The sequence below is a fragment of the Dreissena polymorpha genome, chromosome 7 (assembly GCF_020536995.1).
Source record: "Dreissena polymorpha isolate Duluth1 chromosome 7, UMN_Dpol_1.0, whole genome shotgun sequence".
NCBI classification, from domain to species: domain Eukaryota; kingdom Metazoa; phylum Mollusca; class Bivalvia; order Myida; family Dreissenidae; genus Dreissena; species Dreissena polymorpha.
In genome coordinates, this window is record NC_068361.1 from 39,963,284 (window position 1) to 39,987,712 (window position 24,429).

At 33.1% G+C, this 24,429-nt stretch overlaps 2 protein-coding genes across 8 annotated transcripts in view; both read left to right on the forward strand.

The window, feature by feature from the left end:
• Window positions 1-24,429, forward strand: part of LOC127838884 (baculoviral IAP repeat-containing protein 3-like) — a 219,464-nt gene that overhangs the window by 134,268 nt on the left and 60,767 nt on the right. The gene's annotated exons all lie outside the window — the stretch shown is intronic.
• Window positions 2,668-24,429, forward strand: part of LOC127838881 (baculoviral IAP repeat-containing protein 3-like) — a 31,425-nt gene continuing 9,663 nt past the window's right edge. For 2 of the 7 annotated variants that reach the window (XR_008030017.1, XM_052366915.1), the window contains exon 1: window positions 16,942-18,173. Coding sequence is in view for 1 of the 7 variants with exons in the window: in XM_052366921.1 (XP_052222881.1) it covers window positions 2,741-2,761 (21 nt within the window). In the remaining 6 variants the exon portion in view is untranslated. Of the gene's footprint in view, window positions 2,762-14,916; window positions 14,992-15,242; window positions 15,468-16,941; window positions 18,174-20,612; window positions 21,621-24,429 lie in introns of those variants that run through there. The other 5 variants (XM_052366919.1, XM_052366918.1, XM_052366917.1 and 2 more) reach the window with 5 other exon arrangements.

A 24,429-nucleotide genomic window follows, 5' to 3' on the forward strand; every position in this document is an offset into this window, starting at 1 on the left:
TGTTGTCAATTTACCAAAACGTGAAAAGATCCCTTTAAGGAACCTTACTACATAAATGAATAATGGCATTTACTATATTTTTATTACTCTGAGAAGAATGTTAATACATAAATAACAATAAGTACCTTCATAAGTCTTAATATTAAAAGCTTTATTTTTATATAAACATAACATTTTTTCCTCTTGATAAACCAGATAACCAGCATAATATAATGACGTTAACAATAATGTAACAGTATGCTGCATAAATGTTTCAGAATTATTTATTAATACCTAGAATCACACAAATATATATCATCTGAAAGGAAAAATAAATCAAACATCAGAAAATAAAGCATCTCAATTCAAATTGTTAAACAATTTATACATTTAGTCATTTGAACATGATATACATCAACTTCTGTTTATAATCAAATTTCACAAATTCTAAAACAACACCTTTTGTTAAAAGGTTTTCTGTTAGTTGTGATAGTTGATTTCCAGGTTCAATTAAATGAATATTTTTTTCACATCTATTTCTTGACAGAAAGGCCCAGGATAATTGCCACCATCCATTCTTGTTGTCTGAAATAACACAAAACACATTTGTACAAACTATATACAGCAAATCAACACATAAATGTCACTATCTTAATATATGTCCGAATTTTAACATATCCGAAATCTAGTACATCGAGTGAAGGACCTACTTTTGATTTCAGAAATACATGTAGTAGGTATCTTAATTAAAATATATCGTTCCCAGAACATTTAAATAATAGAACAAACATGCCTGTTGAAACAAGTTAACATATGTTTTTGTCATGGTTTTGATTAAAGAAATAGCGTCCCTAATAATCGTTATAATTATTGATCTTCGTGACAGTTTATCCCAGGATAACATAATTGATAGTTCAATGTCATAAAGGAGCTGTTAATCCGATAATAACCCCCATAAACTTAACTAGTTTATTTGGACATTCATGGTTTGAAATCGTTTTAAAAACTGTTTTGCTATTTTGGAACTTTTAGTACGAACCAGTTCGGAACAAAACCGAAGTTTCGTACCCATTGAAAATAACGAAAAAACACATGCTATATGCACAAATTTGTCACTACATCTACATTAAACAACAGATAAAATTTTATTTTCTAAAATATTACCGTATTCGTGCGTAAAATATGGAATGTTAAAAGTTGATAGGCGTACATCGGTTTGGCATTGAGAGCACCTGTTAAATTAAAATCGTTCTTTTCTTATTGCTTTCCTAATATTTTTAGTCATTTTAATACTATCAATTTTATAAATTGTAAAGAAATAATAAAATATTTACTTTAAAATCGATTCCATTCAGGATTTCATTTGTCGGTTGCATAATTATTGATAAATTAGCAGACTTTGCTGATGAAAGCGTTTTAGCGTTCTTCAACTTCTTGCACAAACAATGATGGCGTAGCTGTTGGTAAATTCCAGCACATGGACACGATGAAGGAGGTTCAGGTATTAATGTGGGTAATTAAAACTGGGTTTACTATGATGATTTATAACTCATTTGAACTTTTTCTAAAACCCGGCAAGCTATTCGTGTTTAAAAGCCACCTTTTGGCATCCGAAAAAAAAAGGATTTTTTTTTTTGGTTTCGTCAAAAAATTGGAATCGGCGGGTCCGGAAATCATTTCATTAAAACATTCTGGCCGTATTGATATTATGAAGCCCTTTTACTCTACGTCTAGAATTGTTTGCATAATAATTCCATTTCTATTGCGTCCCAGAGGTCAATAGTCGATTTAATCTGACTTAAACGGTTTTTGTTTTAAAAACAGTGATAGATCCTTACTCATCCGAGTCTTGACAATCTTAAAAATGGCGTTTACGATTTTGATATGAATTAAGAACTAATGGGCACCTTACAATGTGCGTCGATTCACGATAGTCAGAGCGGTTATACGCTATTAATTGCATGAAGTAACTAATAAGCTACTATTTATCTGTGTGTATCCCTGTGATAAGGGGTTCAGTCTGCATTTAATGCAATACAAACCATATTAGCATCCTATATGATCATTCAAATATTGAAAGGCACACATAGATTATATATTGCAATTAAGATCCCATAATCAAATGTTTATGTCAACTGAGCACAGATTAATGGGGGTCCATCATATAATTATAAAATCCGATTTTAACCGTTAAAGCTTTCTGTGAAGGTTATCGGAACGCTTGCATATTGATAAGGCTGAACTAGTTCTCCGTCAAAATTAAACTCATATAAAAGAACCGATACGATTGTTTGGAGGACAATTATAAGGGCCTCGTTAGGTGTTTAGTGCAATACAGACTGTACAAGCACCCTCTATGTGTTCACTCGACGCAGATTAATAGAGGTTCATTTGTTATAAAATTCATTTCTATCAGACCGTAAAATCGTATCTGAATGTCATCTAAATATAGATTGTATGGGGCTGCATTAATTCTCCGTCGCCATTTTGAAAACATATATGCCCATGTGATGATTGTACACATGCAGATGAAACAAAGTTCATTAAATAAATAGCAAAGCATAAAGTATATAGAGGTTCTTTAAGTACATATAAATGCTGTGACGGAGAAAACACATGCTAACAACTCAAAATACTCAATTTCTGATGACGCGGTACACAAAAGATAACACCCTGGGTTTTGTTTCAGTTTTATACGTAGTACTTTAGTCGTCATCTATTGCTGTGTGATAAGTCAAGACAAATAATCAGTGGGATTGAGATGCGTATTGTCAATTCGAAAGTAAGTGCAGAATTTTCTTGTCATAAAGATGTTACAAGCGCGAAAAGTTTATGTTAACAATTACTCGTACATATTGCGTGTTTTTTCACAAAGCTAATGTTCATTGAAGATGTTTCAAACGATGTAAAGTAAAAAGATATCTGGACTAAGTTCACAAATGGTTGCAATCCTCTGAAAAGACGGTCTCTCTAAAAACCGTATATGACTCATATAGCGTATATGAACAAAACGACCAAATATGAACCAATAAAGCCAATATTGATGCTTTTTGTGCAATTTTGAGATATACAAATTATTGTATAACGATCAATACACAATCTGTGTTGAAAATATCAATATTGGCTTAAAACGAGCATTGTATTAGACATGGCGTGTGTAGCATAAATGCAGTGTTCTGTTTGGTCGGTTTTCGGCTATGAATCTAGAGTTTCAAACATGATAATGTCAAGAAAATCACAACAATTACAGCCATTCTAAACAGAAGTCATATTAAGAATGTATTTTGTATTCACATAATGATTTTTATATTTAAAAAAAAACAAAAACGTTCAATCAGCCTTTATATTTTCATATTCGCCTTTTTTCAGTCCGCGGATATGAGTCATATACGTACCCGGTTTTTATGCCCACCAGGGACGGGACAGTTTTCATTCTTTGTCTGTAGTGAAACACTCTAGAAGTCACATTTTAGTCTAATATTTATGAAGATTGTTTTAATGAGATTTTTCCTATATTGGAATTTAGTTAAGCATCTTAGGTTAAGGCAATTTCGTTTGCCTAATCTTCATGAAACTTTCATGTCAGTTCTAGTGATAGCTCACTTGAGTTTGCAAATCGTTCCGGTGCGTTGCAAAATATGGCTGCTTAGGATTTCTTAGCTAAATTCTATACATATATGGTGACGTCATTTCCTTATTGTCACCTCTATACTAAGACGCATAACATTCCCTTGGTTTGGGAAATTATGCTTCCGCCAAAGTAGTTTTGCGTATAATAAAAATGTTAATAATGAAAAAAATATCGTTTTTTATTGTGTGTTTAAAACGGCATGCTGTTTAAAGAAATGTTATTTAATTATGTTTAAATGTGATTTTGAACCTCTATTAAGACTGATAGCGATTATCAGAAGTACGATTACCTTACCTACTATCGCTTTAACTTTTTACTCGTAAAAGAAGTGCTACCCACAATTCTTTTCACGTTAGTACACACGTCAGTAAGACCGGTGTGTACACAATGATCTTAGCTACGTTTGTAATTTTGGCTTTAGTGCAACATGTTAAAATTGCTTCTTTTTTTAGTTCACCCTAACCATTAAAGAGATAATAACAAAGTGTGATTTTGAAGTTGTTTCTAATGATGTTGTTGCTGCTGCTGCTTATAATGACGATGATGATGACGATGATGATGATGCTCATGATGATGATATGGCTATGATGATGTTGATGATAAAGCGATGTAACTGCTGCTACTGATGATGATGCAGGTGATGACGATGATGACGATGATGATAATGATGATGATGATGATGATGATGATGATGATGATAATGATGATGATTATGATGATGATGATTATGATGATGATGATGATGATAATGACGATGACGATGATAATGATGATGAAGACACATAAAGTTTATAGCCTGAAATAATGTCACTGCATTTTTACAAAGGGTAGTAGAAGATATTTTGATTCAACCATACCATCTTCTATACATGTATAAACCAATACATGAAATACAAATACGATTTCATTTATCGTACGTTCATGTCGCCCTATCACATGTATGATCGCATGGTGTAAAATCAACTGACATAGGTTAAATATTAGGACTTTCACCACGTTTTGGGTTATAGTCCAGATGTATCTTCACAATGGCTAGGGTCAGATTGTTTCATTTATCTCAACTTAAGATAGTTACAATATAGGTATAACTAAGTTAATAGCGAAGTTAAATACTAAATATCAAACAGCCTTTGGACTATGATTTGACATACTCTGATTTGATTTTTGTGCGTTTGTAACAGGTATTAATACAAAAGGTCCAGTGAATGTTTGAATAAGATGTTTCATGTTATGTCAACATTTCGAACTAATTGTATAATATATAATGTCTTTTAATAGCTATTTCTATTAAAACTCAAAAGCTCTCTTTCTATAAAATATGACATTTCTGCAGTGAACTAACAGCAGTGAAAAGATATTAAAAAAAATTGCACCGATGAAAGTTTTTTTTTTTCGGAACTCATTTTTCTATTTTAAGATTACCTTTCAAGATTTGTATGATCAGGAGTGAATTTAAATCGGTATTCCACCGAATCCAACATTTTTTTTTATTTTATGCTTTTTTTTCACCGTGTATTTACATTGTCAAAGAGTTTAACTGGAGAATTTCGCTGAAATTGTGACGTCATTTCGTCGAAAAAATGACGTCATTTTGTGTTTTTAGGCACGCCACGGTAGAAGGGGTAACTTTTCAGCGAAAGGGAAACAGCTGTTAATTATTTTCTTGAAAAAGGGACATAACAGAAACAGAAAATGTGTTTATGTCGGTGTAAGAACGTATGTTATTTCACTCGTTATCATAGACAAAACCTATTTTCACTCGTGGCTTTCACTCGTGGCTGCGCCACTCGTTAAAATATATTTTCTATGATCACTCGTGAAATAACAAACGATCTTACACTGACACGAACAAATATTCTCTATTTAATTCTAAATGTTGTTTTTAAGAGTTGCCCTTAAACAGGTCGCCAATCTAACCTTTTCCCAATAAAAGTGCATACCAGGGCCATAGGTTTTGTTATTTCTCGAAATAAATCATGTATGCCAATAATTGTTGTATTCACATTCGTATTTTATGGTTGTGTTCTCTGAATGTATACACATAACAATACAGAAATAATTTACACAAAGGTATCATGCAGCCAGTTAAATAATAAGCAGCGACCGTTGATTGACTGAATTGTAAACTACTGTTTATGACATGTTTCGGTAATTACATGTAGGTATATATGTTTAGGATAAGAAAACAACACATTTCTTTGAATTTCTCTGTTACACTGATTCCTAGCCTCTCATCTGTTGGATATTGTTGTCTGCTCTAAATGACAGTCGTCATACCGCTGAATGCCAGTATTTTATTTCTAAGAGTAGTATTTTGAATTACAAAACTCATTTTTTCTTAACGGTGTGTTGCAGTCATGTTTATAGGCTTATGCTGATATATCGGAAACTATATCGGGCTTTTAACACCCTGCCTGTATTTCGCTTTTTTTCCTGAGATGTATACAGCTGAGATGGGCTTCGTATTATTATGATGCTAATTTCTAACATCTTGTCAACAAGAAGCAATTCAGGTATTATTTGTACTTACTGTATTATATCATGCCCAAGAAGGGGGTTATTCTTTTTGTGCTGATGAATGTAAAACCAGTGATTAATACATTGTAATGTAATTGCATTTAAACTGTCTTGTATTGCTTTCTAGTGTTAATTATAGTAATTATAATGATAATAAATTAAATTTGTTTTCACTCATGTGTGTCAGCGATTAATTCGAACGTGTGAAGTTCATTGCACCATACAACGGGTTAAATCCCTAATATGAATATGACATAAAGGTTAAAACAGTATTCAAATGATTGACTGAGTGACATGGTCTACCATTGTCAGATCATTTGTGGCAAGCTATTTAAATATATTTGTTTGAAGAATGATACATTTGAAGTCCTTAAGGATGTTCGATCGTTTCCACTTTACGGTAATTGATTCACTATATCGTGAAAATTAAAAACTTTTATATATTTTCACGGTTTTAAAATATTAGGTTGGAATAAACGAGTGTAAATTCTAGTTTTACTGTTTTGATAATGCGCCTTCAAATTTTCGGCATTTACATATTTTCGAGATTTACTGCATTGAAACCAAGCGTTCGATTGCTTGACGTCACTTCGTGATCGACATCGATGAAACGCTTGCTTACGCTGTAGATGTTATTTTCTGTGCAAATGCAAGCGTCTATTGATAACGAAACGATAATTTGTCAACAATGAGAATCAGATACTTGGCTTAATAATTTTCATTTAAAATGTCTAATTTGGATATAATTCGGAATACAAAACGAAACTTAAAAGGTATTGAAAACAACAACGTTCAAAAGAACAATGTGGATTTCAATAGAAAGACTATTTCCACCGACAATCAGGATTTCCGGTATGACCACTGTTATTTTGACGATTTTTCTATCGGTTCTATCGGTAGAAAGCATGGATTTCGACAGGCATGTGTTTTGGACATACAGTTTAGCAATTGTGGTGCAGTGAATAATGCGGCTACTGGACGGAAACATGGCAGAGTTTATGACATGATCACAAAGCTTGCATTTGGGTAAGACTTATTTGTCTTTTTGGTACATTGGTACATAGGTGCATTATATCATGATTTATTGTCTAAATTACTGATACTTTTGAATACATTCAGATAGTTATCTCTAAGTAATTCGCATGTAGTCTACATGCATACATTTTTTATATTGTACTTGCTATATTTTTCCTTCATATTTTGTCTGATTTACTGCCAGTAAACACAATTACAGTAGAATGTGAATGGTTGTCCTTAGTTAAACATGTATATTTTAAAGTGACATAAGTTTATTTTCTTCCTGCAGTCCTAGTTATTAATACCGGTAATAAATATGAAATTTTACAAGTTTACAAAACATAAATATTCTCAATTTGTCAAATACGTATTGGTTTTGAAAATAAAGGGCTTGCATTAATTATTATTTGTGTGTATGTAGATCACTAGGTCTTATAAAATGTTGTAACTTTTGTAAATTCGTGACATTATTTCATATTATTTTATTCCGCATAAGCATATTCTAGCATTGTGCATTGTAAACTCTTCTGTCATTTACTGCAATCTGTTTCAGGTAAATCAAAAACTGGGTGTTTCACCTGGGACTTTCACATCGAAACTGGCCCTTCTCCATGACCTTCAGCACAAAAAAAGAAAGGCTATAGCTGTTACTCGTGCAGCAAAACAGTGACGCATAAGACTTAAAACTCGAACGGTATTTTTAATTATGGGCATTTTATATTTAAAACACAGTATTCTTCATTTGTATGCCCCCAATTGGCGACATAGTTTTCGCACTGTCCGTTGGTCGGTCAGTCCCTCACACTTTTCGTGCCTGCTCTCTAATTCAAGTAGTTTTCATCCGATCTTCACCAAACTGGGTTTCTTACAATTGTATGGATTATTTTTTTATATAGTTACAAAGTTGGAGTTTGGGGCATCCGTGTCGTGTGGACACATTTCTTGTTGTAGATTGTATCAATAGATCCATCAATTTTATTTTATGCTTTCCGGTGGTTTATAGAGAAATATCAGTGAAATAAAACTGGTATTCCACTGTTTTAAACAGTGAAAAATAACAGTGAAAAATATTGATATTCGTCACTGTTTTACTGTGAAATGACGTCATTTTTTCAACGAAATGACGTCATAACTCCAGCGAAAGTGTCCAGATTAACTCATTTACAATGTAAATAAACGGTGAAAAAAGCATAAAATAAAAAGAAAGTTTGTTGGATTCGGTGGAATATCGATTTTATATCACTCGTGATCATAGAAAATATATATTTTCACTCGTGGCTGCGCCGCTCGTGAAAATATTGTTTTCTATGATCACTCGTGAAATAAAATCGATATTCCACCGAATCCAACAAATATCCTCTATATATATGCAAAGTAGTAGTAACATTTAAAAGCATATGCTAATGTTTGTAAATTGATTATTGTAAAAGCATTAATGTGCTGTGTAATCATTTCTTTAAATAAAAATCGGAGATAACCCATGAAGGTGCAAGCAAATTTTCCAATTTGAAATTCTGTTTTTCTGTTCAGGCATCCAAAGTTGAACTTCTATTAAAAAATATACATATTTTCTTACATGTATAACATAATTCAACCTGCTACTGCTGAGTAACTCAATGTGTAAGAGATATCGTGTGAATTGTTGGTCAACCTAGCATATGATTGAATTGCAACAAGAGTTATGTTCAGACTAATTTCTCATTTTGCTTTCATATAATACATCATTCTTAATCTTTATTGATAAAATGATGGTAAATACCACTTTGATGATGCAATGCTACATTACCCACAACTGGCTTTAGTACATTATTGTGCATCATTTAAGAATTTAAACACTCTTCTCTTCGCTTCTTCAGATTTATGAATACATAAGATCATTAGATGCCAACAACTTACTTTGATATATCCATGAATGGAAGAAAAGAGCGTTTCAATTTTCATAATAACAGTTATTATGCCCCCCTTGGAAGAGAGAGTTAATATTGTTTTGCTGGATGTTTGTCTGTGGGTAGATAATTAAGTTTCCGATCAATAATTTGTCAACTTTTTCACTGATTGGCTTTTTACTCTCCATGTGCATAGGGATTGGACAGTTGATAACCCCCATTTAAATTATGGTCACTTAGTCAAAGGTCACAATAAGTGTGAAAATTGTTTCCGATCAATAACCCTTCAACTTAACATTCTCTTAAACCACAATGCATAGAGAATGGATGTGAAGGAACCTCTTCTACGATTGTTCACATTAAGCTTAAAAAAAAGTCCTGTCCTGGTGGGGGGCAATGTTTTTCCCTTTTATATTTATTGTAAACACTTCAAATGTATTTTAAGAAGTTTACATTGTACTTGGGGGAGCGACCCAGGGCTCTGTGATTAACGGGGCTAAAATGGATTTTGTGCAATTTCTATTTAAAATTTTTGTTTTGTTTTTTCAGAGCACACTTCTCACATAATTCAGATAGCTGCAGTGCATTCAACTGGTCAATTTTCAACATATGTGATTCATGAGAAGAAGATTTCCTTGCAAGCGTCAGTGACAGTTGTTAGCGACTCTATGCTTGTCAAGAGAAAAACAGTAACAGCTGTCCCCATCAAATCTGCATTGACAAGTTTTATAACATTCTTACAGAAATGTTCACCAATTATTTCAGTTGGGCATAATATAGAGTCTTTTGATTGTAAAGTGTTGCTCCGTGCTATCCATACTTGTTGAAAAATGTTTGAGTTTCAGCAAAATATTTGTGGCTTTTTAGATACTTAAAAATGATAAAGGAAATATTACCAAATATGAAATCATATAAGCGGGAACATTTAGTTAAAGACGTCATTGGTGAATTATACATGGCACATGGCGCTATACAGGATATTTTAGCTTTGCAAAAGTTAGTGAACTCTGTTCCTCTTGACCAAAAATTGTTAACAAATATTCATTCAGCTTTTACCGAGCAGTGTTAACAAACAATGTGTAACTAAATGTTGCTTCCAACATCAAATCTTTACAAACCATAATTGATACAAAAGTTATAAGTCAAGGTGTTGCAAGGAAAGTTGCAGGAAGTGGATTTCAACTTAAACATTTGAGTCCTGTATCAAAAAGAAACGGACTGAGTGGTTTGAGGAGCCCCCTGTCAGAGGTTACAAACGGACAAATCAGAGTAACAAAATCAGAGAAAATAATATGTACAATAGCGAGTTATTTGTTGCCTGACATCTAACCAATTGTAATTTGCATCTTGTATATAGATAAGCTATGAAATCTAATAGCTGTTTCATAATTGTTTTTCCTTCTCGATGACGAACATAGTTGTGATTCTTATGTCAGTTGTATTTCTCATGTTTCACCTAAGTTGTAAGATATTTTTGGCAGTGCATTAAACCACAGATGGTGTGTGAAACATAATTGCCCAGCTTATTGTATTCTTTGTTGTTTTAAGCATCACTGGCCAAAGGCCTGCGGGGCTTATGTTATGATTCTGTGTCCGTCGTGCGTGCGTGCCTGAACGTTTCCTTTAAACATCTTCTTCTCCTAAACTACTGGTCCAATTGTGATGAAATTTCTTAGGAATGTTCCTCTTTCAACGTTGTTCAAATTATGCCCCTGGGGTCAAATTTGACCCTGCCCCGGGGTCACAAAATTGAACATATGCTTATATAGGGTCTATTTTGTGAAAACTTCACATATTTTTCGTCCATAACCATTGGGCCTTGGGCTTCCAAATTTGGTATGTAGTGGCATCTTATAGTCCTCTACCAAGTTTGTTCAAATTATGCCCCTAGGGTCAAGTTTGACCCTGCCCTGAGGGTCACAAAATTGAACATATGCTTATATTAGGCATTTTTTGTGAAAACTTTAAAAATCTTCTTGTTCATATTAGTATGGCATAGGGCTACCAAATTTGGTATGTAGTGACATGTAATAGTTCTCTACCAAGTTTGTTCAAATTATGCCCCTTGGGTTAAATTTGAAACTGAACATATGCTTATAAAGTGCTTAATTTGTGAAAACTTAAAAAAAAATTGTCCATATCTATTGGGCCTAGGGCTACCAAATTTGGTATGTAGTGACATCTTATAAACCTCTACCAAATTTGTTCAAATAATGCCTCTGGGGTCAACTTTGACCCTGCCGCGGGGGGTCACAAAATTTAATAAACGCTTATAAAGCGCCTATTTTGTGAAATCTTTAAAAATCTTGTCGAAAACCATTCTGACTATGGCTACCAAATTTGGTATGCAGGAACATCTTAAAGTCATCTACCAAGTTTGTTACTTTGGGTCAAATTTGACCCTGACCCGCGGGTCTCAAAATTGAACATTATATACGCTTGTATCTTGCTTATTTTGTGAAAACTTTAAAAATATTCTTGTCCTTAACTCTACATCTAAGACTTAGGGCCACCACATTTTGTATGGAGTGAGATATAGTAGTCCTCTACAAAGTTTGCTCAAATTATGCCCCTGGGGTTAAATTTGACCCAGCCCAGGTGGTCACAAAATTGTACATGTGCTTAAATAGGGCCTATATTTAAGTATCTGCACATGCGGAGAATATTTGTTTCAGTCTTTTTTTCAGCAGTGGAGCGATACAGGGCCATCATGGCCTCTTGTCTTTAAATACACATCACACAGTTCTAAAAATAATTTTAAAATACCTAGTACATATGTTCAATTTACAACCAACAACATGGGTAACAGGTGGGTGGGGTAATTTAAGATGTTTATTTGAACATCAACATTGTTTTTTCAGTTGTTACATCTGAAATATGTTCATAACAATATACATTATAAATATTTCTACGTGTATCACATTTCAGTTGATAATTTAATTGTTATGGAGCAGTTATTATATAGATATATTTTAATTACTATTACAATGTTAGTCATTGTATTTTTGAAATTAAGTCCATATTAAAATTTCTATAGCAAAAAAAAATCTACGGTGACCTATCAATTTCTTTACCTCATTTTAATGCTTAGCTAGTTTCCTTTAATTATTGAGAACTTCAAATGAATATGAATATTACATCAACAGAAATATGTATCTGTATTGCATGTTATCTATTTTGAACTGTGCAATAAAAAATTCAAAACAAACAAAAAACTAGTCATACTTATTTCTCATTATTTTTTACGATTTCCATAATTTTTGGTTTTAAAACTGTTCACTATGATAATACACATGTTACAGTTGCTAATCTAATGCAATCTCAATACTTTTATGCCATTTTAAATGTATTACACAAAAACATTTTACCGTACCCCCAAATGTATGCCCCGCAAAAATGACCTTTTTTCAAACGCACATGGCATTTAAAAACCTTCGTTATTTCAAAATTATTCACGGTGACCTCTCTTTTTTATTTTATATTAATTTCAGATACAGATTCATTAATCACCATACAAAAAATTAAAGCATTCCGGATATTTTGAAAATTTTCACAAAACGATCGAACATCCTTAAAGTAAATAGACAATATCCACAAATGTAAAATAAACCATAAAAACACGTTTACCAATTTTAAAAGTAAACACGATACTATGAAACTTACGGTTACAAAAACAAATTGACATGAATATATCATTAAAAGGCAAATCACAAAAAGTTCATACAAATAGTACGATTTAATGTGACAATAAAAAGGCTGCTATCCCATTTTGGAAAAGAATTTGAACGATATAAGTTTTATGATGATATTTTTTTTGTTTTTGTAAATGAGTAAAATAAAAAGGGCTTTACAATAATGTTATTACCCACCATTTTGGTATCCGCCAACCTTAATGGTATCCGCCCATCAGCCTGGAAATCGTTAATCTACCTGGACACCGTTCAATTCTCTGGTAGCCATCCTTATGCCTGGAAACCGACCATCTGCATTGCAATTAACGATCTGCCTAGAACAAATCTAACTGCACAATAGGCTGCTAAACGCCTGGTTACCACCTATATGACTAGTTACTGCTATCCTTACTGTACACCGCATGCCAATCTCGAAACCGCGAAGCTGGCTAAATCCTGCAAACCTAACTGTAAGGACCCACATTATTAAACACTGGCCACATGAATGGTAACCGCTTACTAGAACTTGACCCGAAACCGCCTACATGAAAGGTGAACGCTCACATGACATGTCTCGTAACTGTCTACATTACTGGCAACCGCCATCGTTTCTATAAAACCCATTTGACTTTAATGGAAAATTTATCTGTTATCATTCATAGATGCAACAGAATACCTGCGCAAAATTTGACATGTGTTAACAGCATCAGTTGGCACTAATCCGGTTCAATGGCAAGAAAAATAGCCTCATTATTTACTGTCAAACGTAAAATTTTGACTTTAGTTCTCATGTTTATGGCGTAATTCGAAGGACACTTTATGCAGACTTGGGATATTAAACCTAACACAAGTTTTAAGTTTCATTAACTAATGATTATTCCAATACGCCCAAGTTATGACAGTGACGATAATGTAAACGTAACATACGCTTGTACCAGTGCCGTGCAGAATTGGCTTGGAATATCGCCGATAAAATTGACACGTTTTTAAAGCTCACTAAGACGCGTCGAATGATACTAGTTTGTTGCTTATACTGTATAAAAAAAGCCTTAAACTATATGGCCTTATTCGTGATGTTAACATCAACAATGACGCCAAAGAAATTACTTTAAACAACCCAAGGGTCAAATAGTTTATATGAAAATAGCCGGCTGGTGTCAGGATTACTCAACATTTATTTACTTTATTTAACGGTACAATTTATATTAATATATTTGTTATGTCACTCCTTTAAACGTTGCAAATGACGAAAACAGAAAACTAATGTGGGTTTTAAACACTTTTTCACGGATATACTTCAGTCAATAGACAATACCGGAACACTATCAAAATATCGCCTAATTTATTAATCAAACGAACTTCTGTTACTTTAACTCTAGTATGAATCGAACCATTATCAACTCTTGCTATTTTGCATGCACTACAATTTTATTCATTTACGCTTTTTGATTCAGTTTCGATACTTTATATTAATGTTAATGTCAGAATGGTACACCCAGTATGCGCATGGACTCAAAAAAAACCACACCGTTTGCTAAAGTGGGTGAGGGCTGATTCCAATACAAATAAAATAATAACAATAATCTGAAATTTCTTCATCCAATTCAAATGTAGACTGTATTTTAAGATCTAGCGATATACTATGCATGTAATTTGTTTACAATTAAACTCCGAATAACTTGAAATGAAAAAACAATGAAATATCATCATAAATAGTTTACTTCTATCACATAAACAAATGTATCGTACGATATACATGGTGTATTAAATATTTAATTGTCTACTGTGGTCACATTCGGAACCGCAAAAGTGGAATGCAACCGTTCCCTAAGCGGAGTGATAGTTAAACACGCTCTTCGCATGATTGATTATTCACAGTTAACTCGAAAATAGATGTTTTATTAGTAGTATATTTAGTGGTTATGCAGATATTACATGCACAACAGTTGATGATGATGTAATTTATTACTAGTACGTTTTCTTTTTCACCCTGCTAAGGCAACTAGTGGTTACTGTAGATGTTTCAAACGATAAAAACGGATATAAAGTCAAGTTACCTCTACCGGATGATAACCAATCGGATCAGTTTGAAGTTCAAGTTGGGAATCGCATTTAATAGTGAACAAATTGAGATGATATTTTGACTATTGTATCTGCCAAAGTTGTACTTTAAAACGCCAATCTCTGCTCGTTTCATGACATGTACATATCGCTTTTTTACGTAATTATATTGGCTACTTTTGAAAACGAGGTTGAGCATTTTTTGCAGTTGCATGGAATACATGTGTCGGTAAGTAAACATATTATCATACGTTTAAGGTCATTTAAAAAGTATTTACACTGAGCAAAAATGAATCAAGCATTCGTAAAATACACATACGCACTCATTCACTGTTTAATAAAACAAATACTGAATACGTTATTGAATAATGTCTATTTTGCTATCATTTCATAGTAAGTCAAACATTACACTTTTAAACTTATAAAATCGCTACGAGTCGTTTTCATATACGTTCAGGGGTTTTGTTTCTTACTTTTCAGAAGACAATTAACATGGCTTCCGTCAGTTTCAAAATAATAGCACTCACAACCCTTGTCGCAGTGGTGCTTGGCAATGATATTCGCTCTGGATAGAATGGCCCTATGCCTGAAGGACTGTTCCCCATTGATTCCAACGATGACAAGATTGAAGAGATAGCGCAGTTAGATGCCAAAGATATTGGGTCCGAGTATACATTGGACAGCGTCGAAGATGCCAAATCGCAGGTGGATATTTGAAATATTGTATTACCTGTAAAACTTTGCTTTTCTTAACATGCTAGAATGTGATCAAATCCGTTGATACTAATGACTATATATAGCCATAACTATTGTGACTATTACTGACTATGTAGTACATGTACTTCTGTTTTGAACTGTATTCATACAAACTGTGACCGTTTTGTAATAGATTGGAAACGCCCTTGGCGCGACTGCTTCATATACACTGCTAAACGGTAAACAAATAAAGTCAGTGACATTTTCGTTTCGATCAAATTTGCAAACCCGGGAAAAATCTTTTTCAACACTGGCTTATAAAATCTTACATCACAGTCAAAATTTAAACTTTGGCCAAACACTGTTTTTTTTATATCTGAGAGACATAAGTTAAGCTCTTTGAAGGGCATAAACTAAACACTGACATGAAAGGAAGGAAACATTGTGAACTCCCTTAAGGAAGTTAATATCAGTGTCTTAAATCCAAGTTTGAAAAATTTATAATCGGCATGCGCGACCTTAAAGTTTCGACTTGATAAGGACAATGATTACCAAGAAATAGCATCCTTATTATAGCCACTTCGGATAGAAGAATACGACAATCCACTTACAGTGAATGATTGTGAGTCTATCAAATGTGCTTGTCATCATTGATGTATAAAATAGATTGTGTGTTATCGTGCTTAATTTATAATATAACAAGTCGTCTTCTTTAAATTCTTTCCACGTTTTGATGAAAATAAAAGCGTGCTTTAAGGTCCAAACTAGTATAAGGTAAAGCTTATTACAGAACTCAATGTATGCGGTGTGCCATAAGCGAATCACGAAACATCGCTATGCAGTAACAGTAAGTTGCGATACAAATCATGATATTTTACAGAATATATATTTATGAAGAAAATATAAAATATATAAGTTTATACATTTAATAATCTTCTGTAAGTTCTGTTTATAACTATCAGAATCTTAATTTCAAGTACGTTTTTATTGCTTTATAGTCAGGGGGTCATCAGAAAAAATTGTGCATCCAATAGGATGCAATTATAAAAATAGTCTCTTAGTCCGCATGTAAGAAGTACTTTGAAAAAAGTTAAATCTAGTATTACACTGGATTATCTCTGCATATTTAATATAATTAAAGAATTAAAAGGGACACATTCGCAGATTTTGCATTGTTTTGAACTTTGCAAAGTGAATTTAATGGATTTATTACGAGTCGAATGATGGCGATTAATAAGTTTTAAGGTTTGATGTACTTCCCTCACTCGCTTTTACTAATAAGTGGCACGTGAGGTAAACCGCCAGTTTGATATTTTATTACACTATATGACAGTTTAAACAAAATGATACCACAATATGCTTTAATATTATGTTTTTAATTAATTCTTGTTGTAATTCATCTCTCGTTATTTAAGCAACATGTTTAAATACATATGAGAGTTACGGCATATGGCCATATTAACATCGTATAATGGAAAATGAACACGTCGATATAATGAAACATGAGCAGCGTATACAGATGTTATCTTATTCAGCAACTGTGGCGTTCACTAGTATCAGATTAAATCATGCCACATGGTAATATATGGATTGCGAAACAATAGAAGGATGTGTGTGTGTGTGTGTCGATAACGTTCGATTTAATGTATTTCGCGTCTATGGTAGTTCGCTGTCAAAAGATTAAGCATTTGGAATAATTTTCGTCGGGATCTTACATGTGTGGATCGGTTTACCGATTGTTTTTACTCAGTCAGTTATAGTCATGTAATTGCCATATTGACTTATCTACTAAAATGTTCATGAAAGTTACGCTATTTTTTGCGATTACAGATCATTTAAATTCACCAATATACGCACACGCTTACGCACACGCACGCGCACGGAAATGTGTTCGAAACCTACCAACCGGGAACCACCATTTCAAAACATTGTAGACATCTTTAAGAGATAAAACACTGACAAGTTTAGCACCAAAATCACAACTTGCATATGAACATTATTGGTAAGATATTAAGTCGACAAAATATATGCTAACCGGGTAATACCGTGCGTACCAACGGTGGATCGGCAATGTGTGCCTACCGGGCCATAGTGTATACCAACTGGGGTAATAAAGGGCCAACCAACTGAGAAACTGCAATTGATTCCGACGAGAAATATCGTATACCAACAGGGGTAATTAAGTACAAACATAAATTAACTGGGCACCACTGTGAAACTGCAATGGGTATCAACTGTGGAATGATGTTAACATTTGCGCCAATAATCCCTTGACACAGAATTTCAAACGGAAATGACAACATCAGCTTACGGTCTGTGTATATTGGACCAAGCAACAGCGATATGCCACAAGAGTCACGCATCCGCTCGCGTAAAGAGCAGAGACCAGCAGATGATTTCATTGTGTTTTGTAGTGGGCAACCCACTTTATATCAATAAAATACTACGTCATAAGTTTGTAAGCGGAAACTTCATTAACGTCAGAAGATATGAAGATCATGAGAAAAATGTCAGGGAACGTTAATGTACTTGCTAGAAAAATAGACGATCCAGATGTCGCCAGTGTTGTCACGTCATATGACAATCTTTTAACTAAAGACCCATAGATAGCAGGACATTCTAAGTTATTTTGAAATATTGTTGCGGGTTTTATAATTTGTTACACGTTGTTGACACTACTAGACATATTCTAAGATTTGGGCGACTGTTTTAGAAGTAAGTATTGAACTTCTTTGCTGAATCATGAGAATTGAAACATTTTTGTTCTACAACATCAAACACATAACTACGTTTGTGTATGGACATTTAATATTTAATCGACTTTGTATAGGCAGATAACAAACGTAAGCACGTTTTCAACCTATTATTAAAGAAAACGTCGAAAATGTTTAGGTGTTGATAAGCCGAGTCTTTTTGTTATAATTGATCAGTTGGTCTTTGTGTTTAAAAGACCACGCGGCGTAATGTAATTTAATATTAAGTGATTAAAAATATCGTGATTAACATTATACGTTCAACCCTTGAGTGTCAATGTGGATTGTTATTAAGTGACACGGTGGTTTATCTACAACGCGGAGAGCTTCGCGTTGGTCTCATACCGAGCCGTAATTTAATCTAATGGGAACATGATTGAAAAAATTTAACTTAATAAGCATAACACTACATTATGTCATAATAAATAGTTTTAAAATTACATGCCAATTTCGTTACTTTACGTTTCGGCTTCAAATATCGCAGAGGACTATTTTTACTCATTGTGTCATTACTGGCATATTTTCAAATACCAAGATTTACTATGCCCTTGTGACAAATGATTATATTATGATTGCCTGTTCACGAAATTCCAGAATATTAGAATACAATCCAGCATTCCTCTAAAAATATGGTGGATTCCACAAATAAAAAAAATGTTCGTCGCTCTGATTGTAGTGTGTCTACAGCAAAGTGACTCACTAGTAGTGCAGATTTTACCGCGGGATACCAAATATGCTATAAATAAACCATGCGTAGTTTCCAGTTTTATTATCCTATCAGAATATACTTACACGTCAGCCACTACGTTGCTGAATTTGTATTGGCTACTATGGTTTATTAAATTGTAATTTTACCAAATTTAATTTATCCCTGGTTGCTAAGCCCTCAGGGCATTTAAATAAAATGAATATATATTTTTATAAGAAAATGTTAAAACTAATTTATAAAATTTGGATAAAAAATATAATTCCTAAACTTTGATCAAAATAAACATCAATTGTATGGGGGCACAGTACTTCCGTTAATAAACAGTTATGGGGAAGTTAAGTTATAACAAGAATTACCGCTTGTGACTTAAATAATAATGTTCCATATCTTTATTATTATAACTGTTTAAACAGACAATTACATAAAAGTGATATACTTAACATTTACTGGGTTATCAAATATTTATTCTACGTTATAAGGTGTGCGCGATCTCTTCTGCATTACAGAAAATACGAGTGTGTGTGTGTGTTTTCGTTGTTTTTGTTACTTAAATTATTATACATTATAAATGATTTTAGCTTATAAGTGCGTGGAGTCTGAACTGTCCATATAACGTTTGCGTTTTTTTATTGAAATAATATTTACGGCTTTTAAGTCCTTATCTTTGATTCAAAAAGGGCAGTTGTCACTTAATAGAGTAAGCATGAACACTTAATACTGGTTAACCTGCTGAACTAGGAAAAGAATGAGTAGGTTAACATAGACCGCCAAGATATGAACGAAATACATTTTAAACCGCCTGAACTAAACTGGATCTCCCATACATCTGTGATAGTAGGACTTTTCTAGTTATGTTTTAGTAGTTAGATTTAGAGGAAAAGGCACGAATCATATCGTGCATGTGTTAAAAGAGTTAGGCCACAGGCAGCAATTATGAAGGGAACATAAACAAAGTGCAATAAGCATGCAATAATGGAATCAATAGTTATGGCTCTTGTTATTTCCTGGACAAGAAATCCGAAGACCAGACGGATTGCTTGATTCCAATATTATCCTTTCTTACAATTTCCATACTGGCATATAATAATGACACAATTTTTGTGTAGTCAACCAACAGTTTTTTTTCATGAATCTCACATTGTTATTATAATGAAATTATTCACATATTTTCGTATTTTTGAAAAATGTATCTATTCTTTTATTTTTTGGATTAGTTATGAATAACTTTAATAAAAAACCCAGATCAAATAACACACATGTGCTCTGGGGCTCGAAACAGAGAAGTCTTATAAACAAAGCGAGCAAGCTTCTACTGATTGTTGAAACTTCATGTGGGTAATACACGTTTTTATTTATTAAAGATGAACATCCGTACACACTTTTTATCAATTTTGATTGATAACTATCAATGAACGAACATAAATGTTTTTTTTAAACTGTTTCTTAGCCAGAATTGCTATTTCGCTTATTTGAATATGTTTGTATTGTATGATAATTTTCTTTAAAAATTATCATTTTGCCAAATTAAGAATAAGTTCTATATCGCCGTCTTTTACCACCATACACGTGCGTTTGCGACCGATTTAAAACAAACAATTCAATACAGAGCTATGACGAGAAAATCAATATACTCTGAAAGTTAAGCTTTATTTATAAACCAAACGACATACCAACGCCATGCACAGAAGAGGTTTGCTTACTCGTTAACATTATCCATAAATAAAATAACGTAATGTCGCGATACAAACATGTGTAACTGTTGGAGATTGGTTTGACGTCAGGACTGAATATCGATCACACTAGTCGCGCTTCACACAAACATTGTGGACTTTCAGATAAAAAACAAAACAAAGCAGAACTGTAATACTGGGAACTTATTTTGAGGATACTTAAGTGAAACGGTCTATTAATAATTAGTTAACAGGACGCATAATTTTTAAAGCAATTTTACAACAAAACAACAACAATTTATAAACCAAAATGACTTTCACGTCTTTATATTGTAAATATAAATATGGACTCCATATACGATTGTGTTGCGTACATATAATTTGGCAAGATGACGACTTCGTTGTGTTTTGGACAATCGCGCAAACACACTGTTATTGAACATGTTATGAACAATTTGTGGACTTTCATAAAATAAAAACACAGCAGAAATTGTATACTAGGACCTTATTGAGAGGATGTTTGGTGAAACGTTCGTGATTAACTGAAAGGACAAATAGTTTTAAGAGCAAATTAAAAACAACAAAACAACAATTAATAAATAAAAATGCTTTGTTATTATAAATATGAAATGAATATGAAAATTTGTTGCGCACATTCAATTTGGCTAAATGATGACTTCATTGTGTTTTGGACGATCGCGCAAACAGTGTGTTCTTGATGATATAAAGTAATTGTAGAATTTCAGATAAAAAACAACACAACTTAGTTAACTGTTGCTGTTTTTGTACATGAGGAATTAAAAATTTCCTCAAATTTGTCTAAAGAGCCGTTTACATAAAGGACTTTATAAATGCTTCAGAGTTTTATCATAAGTTGGAATACACATTACTTAGTATTGTAAAGCGCGTCTGGATAAAGTGAAGTTGATGTTCGTCATGCTGGTGTCTCAAATTTACCCGAACTAACTTACACAGTGTTAACAAAATATAAAGGAGCAGTAAACAGTCGGTGGTATTTTCGAATCGGAAGGTATTGAAGTGTGATTTTCAAACTTTTTTCGGTGCTACTTGAATTGCTTTTTGTGTTCACGATTTCCTTATATAACATTCTTCAACACATTCATATCCTTATTTGCCAACTTAACTTGGGCGTTTATTAGCCATTGGCATTCCGACAAATAATCCAAAAGCGAACCATGATAATAATTACGTATTCTGTCAAAATCATCGTCATTTTGAGGCAACATTTTTGCTAAAATATTCTTAAATCGAAGGTTAAAGCTATGCGTGTCTGGAATCATTTAAGACTTAATTGCACAACCCTAGCAATCATATAACTACATTAGTATTATTCATGAGACAAAATGCAACACGTTCACATCTCTCCTTTCAAATAACCCTTCACAAAGGTTATGAAACAAGAAACGTGCCGTCGAGTCTGGTTATTCTTCACTATCCTAAATACACAAATCTTTGAATATTTACTTCATTGAATTGCATTGTCTAAAGACGACATCACATTTCTTTAAAGGTAATGCGCCTCCCTTACTTTCTCATTATATAACTCTATAACATACATGCGCCGCATATGCTATATTAGAAGTAATTACAGTTTTCATGTATCGGTTTCGTAACTGCATTTGTTTCAGATGGTGTTTTAAAGGGCAAACACACATCTGGCAATAGATCTACGCAGTGTAATATTAACCCATTTATGCCTAGCGTCTAGAAAAAAGGCATTGGCAAACAGCGTGGAACCAGATGCGACGCCGCATGATGCGGCGTCTCATCAGGGTCTGCGCTGTTTGCTTAAAGGAATTTCTGTAAGAATCATTCTACCTATAGAAAAAAAACTTGACATCCCTAACTTTGGAAATAAATTGATCCAATTTCGAAGGATGGGAGAGTCCACTAGGCATAAATGGGCTAAACTGCGAAACGAGCGCTGATAAACAAGCTTTGTTTATCAATAATCTAAACCATTGACTTTTGATCCTTTGACAATTGATGTCTACCCAAGCAAAATGTTAAATCGTTTATATCGACAATTGCGTTCCAAATATGGAATTGATTGGCTTACAGAGAGACGCGTATAATCCCCAAGTTTCACAACACCTTTTGTATTTGAACGAGGCCTATGCACGCATCTGTCAGCCATTGGCAAATGATAAATAAAGAGCCATTGCATTGTAATGCCACACTAACGGGCCTATTCAACAACCAAAGAACAATGGATACCTTTAATTTCAAACAAAATCAATGACACTTAAAGAAAAATACCAAAACACGTCAACTATTTCAGTAAATCATAGTTTGGAACAATTGTCAAAGGGACTAAATAAGACTTAGGTACGCACAGGTTAATGAGCCGTCAGTATACAGTGTAATTGTAAAAGCTTCGTAATGACGGACATTAAGATCTCAAAATAACTATGAACACATCGTAATTTCACATGTATAAAATGTGTTCATGGCTATTTAAAAAGGTTTATATTATTGAAATATGTCTCTAAAAATGTACAGTCATGTTTAACGTTAAAGAACAATCGTTTAAGCAAATGATTGAGATTCTTCAACGAAAATCACATGTGGTGAACTTAATCAGGCACCTAAACAAACATTGGTGTTTAATAGGACCCTGATTTTAATTATAACTCTTGTCTCGCATATCTATAGGTAAAATCATGAAATCACATAACACATTGATATATAATATGTATTACCTTAAACAATAGTTCTGATCGCAACAAAATAAATAGTAATTTTCATGGTAGAATGTAGTATAAAATACTTGGTTTCAGTAATTTTTGGTTGTTCTAGTATCACGAAATCGATCACATGTATATTGTTTCAACAACGAGTCCGTGTTGGTATACTTGGTATGAATTTATACAATCTAAGAGTAAATCTGAATAGTATATATAGTATACATACATTCGTTTGTTATATTGGTATGCCATATACCGATATAAGTTGCACTCTATGAATTATTGCCCTATTCTGTTCGTATTAGTATTACAGTTCAAACTTTGTTCGCGATCGGCAAATACGCATTTAGCCATTAACAACATTTATCACAACGGCATGGAAAGAACGCATATCTTAAATAGGTCATAAAAAAATAAATTATAAGGACAATTCAAGTACACATTTACAGATATGCATTCCTTCAAAGTGATAGGAACAGAAAGGGTATTATTCCTGGATGACATAGCTTCCTAAAGGTTTTTACATATTCCTAAAATTATCGTAACATTATTGATTCTATTACGGATGTGAATAAGTTCATGATAGGCAAAGGTATACATTTTCGATGTGTTTCATCTTAAATGTATATTATTTTTACAGCAAAGTAAGAGGAGTTACTCAGAATCTGTTACATTCATTCCGCGACAGCGGAATAATTGTTGTTTACGATCAGTACCATTTAACCTACAACTGATTGGATGATAGTCTAATTGGGCTCATTGTTGACATATATCAGTTTTTTTTTTAATTTTCAGCAATAACGTTTCGCAAACATTAAATACTTGTTAAGTATAGGCATAGGCTAAATGGCGGAACACTATGTTGTATATTGCTATTTCTAAGTTTACATTTAATGCTATGACAATAGTTTATTTTATTAACACATTTGTGGAATACCAGGTGATCAATGATACCTTTAATTATACGTAGATAAGTGTCTATTTTACATAATTGTTTAACCCAAAACGGATTTTGGGATCTGTTATTTGTATACAACGGTAATGATCTATGTATATACCACATTTGTTAGTATTTGCTGGTTTGGGAGGACAATATCATTTATAATTCGCTAGAGTCAGAACATAGTGAAG